The 8378-nt window shown below is 35.3% G+C and overlaps 1 protein-coding gene across 1 annotated transcript in view; it reads right to left on the minus strand.

The window, feature by feature from the left end:
- Positions 1–7907, minus strand: part of LOC126235801 (lysosome-associated membrane glycoprotein 1-like) — a 42176-nt gene extending 34269 nt beyond the window's left edge. The window contains exon 1 of the mRNA XM_049944621.1: positions 7747–7907. Within this exon, the coding sequence (XP_049800578.1) occupies positions 7747–7798 (52 nt within the window). The 5' untranslated portion in view covers positions 7799–7907. The remainder of the gene's footprint in view (positions 1–7746) is intronic.
- Between the last annotated feature and the right edge of the window lie 471 nt (positions 7908–8378).

Genomic DNA, 8378 nt, shown 5'->3' on the forward strand with positions numbered 1-8378 from the left:
GGCTGCTGTCAATGAAGCAATTGAAATGAATGACATGTATATCGCTGTGGCTGTTGATGGGACATGGAAGTGTAGAGGGCATCCAAGACTGAATGGTGTAACTACAACAAGCATGGATAATGACAAAGTGCTCAATGCAGAGGTACTGACTAAGTGCTGTGATAAGTACGGATTTATAAAGGACAAAGGAAAACTTAAATCTTGTAAGGAAAGTTCTGATTGTAGTGTAAATTTTGAAGGGTCTAGTGGGAACATTTTTTCCAGATCAGCTGATATATTTGGGGTAAGGCACGTACAATATTTAGGGGATGGAGACAATAAGCTTCAAGAGTGTGGATGAAGCAAAACCATACGGAGATGCCAGTGTGGAAAAGCTGGAATGTATTGGGCATGTCCAGAAAATAACAGGAACCCACCTTTGTGTTGAGAAAAGATATGAAAGGCATAAAATTACCATACAGAAAACCACTATCTGGGAAACGGTAGGCTCACAGACAAGGAGTTCAGACAGTTTGCAGACTTATTATGATATGTCAATTAAAGGAACTGTGACATTGAGATGAAAATGAAGGATATCTGGGCAACTTATTTTCATCAATTATCAACTGATAAGGAACCTTGTCATGTCTTGTGCCCAAAAGAACCAACATCCCGATGCAAATACAATCATGCTCCAGCAGCTGGTCAACAGTACAGTCATATGCACTCATTGCCTGTTGAAATGTGCAATGTAATGAAACCAATTTTGAGAAGTGTCACCGTTCAAAACCCGTTAGGGAAGTGTTTTCATGGAAAAACACAGAACCCAAATGAATCATTTCCCAGTGCCATATGGTCTAGAATTCTTAGAACAGTATTTGTACATTAAGATACATTGAATTTGGGTGTTTATGATGCAATTCTTTCATTTAATGATGGCAATGTGGGGAGAGTTAGGCTGCTTCAAAAGTTAGGCATACAACCTGGTGATGGTATGTTCTGAATTGGATGCTCTCGGTGTGAAGAAAGCAGATTATGAAGTGACTGTGATAGCTAGGAAGGCAAGAATGCACTCAAGGAATGCTAAGAGCCAGGGAGGATAAAGAAAATGCAGATGACCCAGGATATGGTGCAGGTATGTTCTCAGGTCAGTAACAAACTATGTTCATTTTTAAAGCCAGATTCCTGAGATTTTATTTTTTTAATGATTAGGTAGAACTTATATCATAGAACAGTGAAACTCTCATAATTTACAGAAACTGAGCTGAACATCAATGATGCATTTTTAAAGCAGTTCAGTTTCATATTTTAAAAATTATGAATAAAGCTTGAATATGTGGAAAAAATTTTACAACTTGCAAAAAATTCTATAAAAACAAATTATGCAAGCAACTTATCTACAAAAATAGGTAAATGGAGAGACTCTTCCTTCACCGGCCGTTAAAATTTTATAACATTATCATGAACTGTTCAAGAGATAAATGTACCTAAAATTGAGAAAATTAACATTTTAAGTATATAAGGTATAATCTCCCCCCTCAATTTTGCATAACATGAAACTGTTTTCAATGAATAACAATTCTCGAGTGGATAATAGTCAGAAACCTACTGTCAACTGTTGTCCTGTTTCAAACGGCCTGATTCCTAAATAAATAAATAAATAAATAATATAAGCTGGCCCAGTGAACAGATCCATATGAAATTCAAACTGTTTAAAGTTGCAACCTCCCTATCCCCCCCCCCCCAAACTGATTTGTGAAGATACAATCCAAAATTGGGAACTAGATAAAAACGGAAACCACAGTCTTTCCACACCATTATCACAGGACTTAAATGCAACATATAGCACAGCAAGGGAGTCCTCATTCGCCTAGAGCAGTAATTCAAAATGGGCATTGCACTTTAGAAGCACCACAACAGTTCTGTGTTGCAAACTAGATCTACTGAAATACTGATAAATTAACAACTTTCAGTTTTTTAAAACTTAGTGGGAACAGAGCTATAAAATATACTACCAAACAGCAAACAACATGACTGATGCAAGTGCATTAAAAGTTTAAGTTGTCACAAATATTTATTACATTACTATAAGTAAAGAATATTTCCTCACTTTTGTGTGTTTCTATAGTGTAAACGAACTTGTTTACTCGCAGAAATAATCGCCCATTCATTGTTGAATATGCACCATCTGTGCCGAGTTTGTATTTGCACAAAAATGATTCTGCTGCTGGTTTCCTGCTTTCTCTGCTTCAGATTCAGTATACAGCCTCCAAGAAGGGCTCAAATGCAAGGTTAAGTTGTGATGGATGTAGTGTTGGCAGGTGTTTGTGTGTTCAAATATTACACTTTTTGGCATTGTTATAGAATGTGTTCATGTGTCACATTTCTCAGAGTGTTTTATATCAGATTTATGTTCTGGTTACATAATCCATGCTTACGATAAAACTATGAAATTATTCTGTCAGGTCATGGAAAAAAGATATTTTAATTTGAAGTTTTAAGAGCATGTTCAGCTGAGTAGTTTGGATATTTACCTTAGTGACAGCACAGCATGCCAAAGAACCAATAGATGGCACTTTTTTTTTACCTCAGTGACAGAAGTATTTTTGGAATTAAGCACAACAGTCTTACCTTCACAATTACAAACACTGAATTTACCTGGTTAGGATATACAGATTTTGATTTGTGCATTAAAAACTTAACGGAATTGCTTTGCTTCTTTCAATAGGTTTCGTTTCTATCTGACTTCTTGGCTAGGAAAAATGAATTTATTGGCTCCACATGGATTCCATTTTTACTGAATGAGGTACAGAACACTAAAAAGGAATGGCATACAAAGACTAACTTCCATCGCAATGGATGGTTGTATAGCTAGTTGATTATACTTGTGATCTCTTCGTGTAAGCGATTTCCTTCCCAATCATGTATTGAACGAAGTGGCTAAGATAGTGCCAAAGCATTGGTCTCTTATTTGGGAGGAGAGGGATTTGGCCATTCTAACTTGGATTTTCCCAAGTTAGTAAAGTGAATGCTGCTAAGGCCATGGTGAGCTTTTCCTATCCTACTTTTGTACATGTTTTATATAGAGTATACATTACCTCTTATGTGACAACCAATACTGTTTTACTGTATGGCCTAAAGACAAATGAATGAATAAATAAATAAATCACAAAACCATCAAAACCTGTTTTAATGCTATTCTATCAACAACCACTTTTGGTTCAAGCAACTATCAAGTCACAAATATCATTGGATAAGAGTAAATGAACATTCAATGACAAGTACATAACTGCAGTGTGTCATACACATGTCCACTGTCCTACATGTATTTAATATTAGTCACTAAGTGTACAAGTTGACAGCCCAATGCACTAATCTACATGCTGTCACATCAAAGGCATGTAGAACTGATGATTACATACTTTAAGTCAAGGGATCTTCCTTTAACCTGATGCAATTATAACTGCGACTAAGATCTGCGACTTACCAAAACTGATCATCAATATACACACAGTACCTACTTCATGATGGTGCAGGCAGTCCATTGTTAATGATCAAAAAGAAATGTTTTAAATGATTTGTAAGAGTACAGATAATGTGTACAGGAAATGTGAAATAGACAATGGTGCTATGTTAGTTCTTGATTAGAACAACAGACTATATTAATGTCATTACATATGCTGATAGCACTTCTGTTATAATTAGCAAAACACCGAGAGAACTTGAGAAATGGTAGTGCAATGCATGCAACAGTAACAATAGGTTTACAAATGAAGAAATTCAATCACGAAAACTCAGTCCTACAATGGGAAACTTATTTGAATTTGGGTAAATTGCAGGAAATACTCATCAATTATAAAGTACAAGAAACGTTCTTGATGAGTGTCACAACAACAGAGAAATATTGTGGGCTAACACTTATCTACTTATGTTATTAAAGCTTATTTGAAGCCACTGGACACATTTGAAACATCTAAAACACAACCATACAGGAAGTGGGGGAGGGAGAGATGCTGCCTAGTAAATATAAAATTACTGATCTTGAAGGATGTTAACAGCCTCATTCAAAATAAAAAACTTCTAATACTGGATGGATGATTATCCTGTAAATGTAAAAGTGAGTCAATTGTATTTATGCTTTGTCTTTAGGGCCAACTCATGGGTTACAAAATTCTTATGTAAAGATCAATTATTTTCCAATCGAATTTTTCAGCTATAACCTTTGCCATATGATCATTTCAAACATGAAAATATCCTATCACCCCAAACTAAGTGAATGGGTTCTAAATATAACCCCATCCTGCAACCTGATGAGATTTTCTATAGAGCAGTGTAGTGTGAGTTTGCCAAATTTCACATTGCTCAATTTATTCCTATTGTAGACAATCTCAATCATACAGAACTAGTAATAATCTGTGGGATTATCTGGATAAAGAGGATGACTTTTTGAGCTATACACACTTAAAGAGTAAAGGCTCAGTCATTAACTACTTTAATGCCACAAGAGGTTAAAGTCAGGGAAACTCACCTGCAACAATGTTTCACCCATTTTGTAGCTGCAAAACAGTATTGACGAAGTATTTGAGCTTCCTTTGCCAGTTGCGCACATAAGGAGTTCAATGGAGTTGTGTCTTATTTTAAAGCATTCTAGAACTTCAAACGAAAACCTGTCATCTGAAATTTTTGCACAAAATTTGGGCACGCTTTGATATCAGGTTGCTAAATATTATCACCCACAATTTATTTCTGTCATGGTAAGGAAGTGGTTTCTTTGTAATACTAGAAAAGTTTTTTATTGTATTTCTGGATAAGTCTAGTAAAAATGTGAGCTTTCAAATACTATCAAACATGCACAACTGTTACATTTAATTTTTAATAGAATAAGTGATTTAGAAGCTGAAATTTTGTGAATCTGCTAATGTTTTTATTTTTTATGCATCTGATTCCAATGATCTTTTGCAACTGTGGAAATCTATAATGGAAGCAATTATTAAAAGCGCAAGGATTACCACACCTATAAATTTCCAGGCACAAATTCTTACACACACACACACACACACACACACACACACACACACACACACACAGCATTTTAATTGCTATCACCAAATACTAAAACCACAACCATTATCAATCTCTTACATCTACAGGTGATACGTAGTAAAGTTTTTGTTTTACTGAACAAAAAAAAAAAAAGTATATCAAGTCTAGGGACAGTAAGCATTTGTAGCTCCTTTAGTGTTCAAGTCAACAATAAAAAATAAATAAACTGTATACTTATCAGTTTCAAGATGCTATAGAACATAATATTAAATTTTATTTTGTTTAACTCATGAAGCGAACTTGTTTGACAGTTTGCAACGCTATTTCACCTTTTTAGTAATCAAAACATAATTCAGGTCACTTAAAATTTCATGATGGTGGACAAGACAGATGAATGTTCTGGGCGTAACTTTGAAACAGACTGAATAGTGTGCCTCAGTCATTAAGCTTTGCTTCTCAGTTACTGTGAAGGTACTGCTGAGGTCTTGTGTAAACATTTTTTACGTTAAATGGAGTCAAAGTTCTCAAAGCAAAAACAGCTGAAGCTTACAAAATGTGGATTTTATCAAAATATAAATAAGAAAGTTCCATAGTATTGTCAGCAAGGAGACTGCAGAGGTGCAGGTTCAGCCATTTTATCAGAAAGCTTGTTGCCCTCTGTACAACAGCTCCTTTCCTCATGGCAAAAGCTTTGCTATGTACTTTTTGCTGGTATGTGAAGTGTGGTATGTTTGAGTTGCATTGTGAGAAAAAGGAGATGAAACCTAACACTGACATATCTTCCTCCCCCTATAGCAACAAAGGGGGGTATAAATTGTGCCCAACATACTGAAAGGAGTTTCACACAAAACTCGCTGTTGTATTCTCCTCAGAGGCTTCAGACGATGAGCAAATGGAAATTGTCGAAAAGGTCATCAAGATTGCCAATCTCATTTCTTTAAAATACAGATTCCTAAGCAAGATTCACATGGCTACATAAAGTGAATGTTTTATGCGTTTCCAGCAGGTTCAAGTCAAAAACATTTGAAGAGCAAAAGTTAAATGACCAGCAGTGCAAATACATATTGAAAATGGGGCCTACCGAACAATTTGAAGCAAATCCATTAATTTCTCCGAAAGATGAGAAACTGCAAACATTAATATTTTCCGCAAAGTATCACTTAATAGCACAAGTGACTTCCGAATTTTCAGTTTCAATGACAAAGCTTGAAAGCTTCACACAAAGGCATGCATCTTCATAAGGGAAATGTCTTTCACAGAGGATAACAGTAAGTCAGATCTAAGTTCATTACATGGACAATTCTCAAAAAAACTATAGGCCTACTCTATTATGTTAATGAATTTTATTATTTTATTTTTCTCAAATAAAATACACTTTTTAAAGTGACAGTTTGTTAAGGTTCGATGATCTATTTAAGGTCATTTTCTTGACCTTACCTACAACATCTCAATTTTTTTGAATACAAAAAACTTTGCAATGAAAAAATTTAATTGGCTACCATCTTATCATCCAACGTCTAAGTATGCACCAATCTGGTGCAAAACTTTTAGAGACGATGTTTTCCAATAAGAGTATCTACAGTGCCTGAACTGCTGCACTGCAGTAGAACTGATACAACACTACAAAACTACTATATAAGGCCACTACTACTGGCCAAAAATAATTGCTACTGTTGAGCAGAAGAAGTTGCCCACCTAATCCAATATCTCACATTACAATCTACAATTTTCAGCTGTGGTAAATTTAACTTGTCTGCTATATATTTCTGGTGACATTTTTCAGTACCCTATTAAAAACCTAACGCAAAATTTCATTACTAAGTAGATGTTCAGGTGCGAAGCGTGTAATTTTGTGCGTGTGTGTGTTCCAGCCTTCGAGGACATTTTAACGCAGGCTTCTTAACTATAAATCTTCGAACCACATTATTAATTAATTATAGGACAAACTCCAATTGGAAGAATTATTGAAGACTTAGATTGCACGTTAAGTGGGGAAAAACGTTAATTAAATTTACATTATTGGTCAAATAATTCAGCCCTGTAAATCCAGATTATAGCGTTATTAAGTTGTTAGAGCAATGACGAAAATTTGAAACTTACAGCAACTTTGGAAAATCAACAATTTCCCCATGTAGTCCAATACATAACATTAACCCGTACTTACGTAGGACAAGAAATACAAATTGCGAATTAACCGTTAGCACTTTAAAGTCATTTGTATCTTCGTAGAACACTTTAAAATATGTATCTTCGCAGAAGATATAGAAAATCGCAACAATAAGTAGACCAATTGATAATGAACTAGCTAATAAAGTACATATAGCTTTCTACATAGTTCCCTGCAAGAGTTAACCGCACCTCAGTAATAATACAATAAAACTGCGAAACATGGCCACGGAAATTTCTCCGCACCTGTGCATTATCTACAAAGCCGCTTCAATCAGACCGCAAATCTATAATGTATGACATGTTCAGAAAAAAAAACGCAACTGTATGATACAGTCTTACTGTCCTTTTAAACGCTGTCCAACAATTACATCTTACTCGGCACAACAAATCACCAAGTCTGCGGGGGAGGCAATTTCAGTAAATAAAAACACAATGGTAAACGTATTCCGTAGTGTTTTCACAAGTGAATGTCAAGCTGCAGCCATTAAGAACTACCATACTACACTGTATTAAAACAACACTAAATTCACAAATCGCAACAGTAACTCAGCTTACCATTACAGAACACAGCTACTGGTAGTAACAAGAGAAAACACAGAGCCTTCATTTTGTCAAATTTATGAAATCTCCTTCCACTCTCAAGCACCCCGAGACACTGCGACAAAAGAGTCACACAAACCAGTACTGTGACTTCTGAACCACGCAACAACTCGTGACTTGCAGTTCCGGTTTCTTGCCCATAGATTGCGAGACTGTCGCAGCTGTTTCTGGCACTGGTTCGCAGAAGTGTGCATGTCGATATAAATTATTTATAAACTATAAATAAGTATGTTTATTTAATATCAGTGTGGGTACTATGTCAATTCCATTAAATTTCTCCAACAAAATAACGCCCCCAGATATATTAATGCAAAAACAAAAACAAAGAAAGGAGTGCTCCGAAGATCACTTTCGAGAGTGCACATTACGAATATAACTGACCATTCAGACGCTATTAATAACTAAAAGAACTGTCATTTATAATAATTTTACCATAGCGAACTTCTGAAAGGGTTTACCTGCGGATGAAACAAATGAAGGGAATTACCAATAGTGCATATTTACAGTAGTTGGCTATAAAGGAAGCTGAAATCAATTAATTGATTGCACAAAAGAAATAATTGACTGCGTAAACAGTTACTTATATC

This window comes from Schistocerca nitens, chromosome 2 (assembly GCF_023898315.1).
Source record: "Schistocerca nitens isolate TAMUIC-IGC-003100 chromosome 2, iqSchNite1.1, whole genome shotgun sequence".
Lineage (NCBI taxonomy): Eukaryota > Metazoa > Arthropoda > Insecta > Orthoptera > Acrididae > Schistocerca > Schistocerca nitens.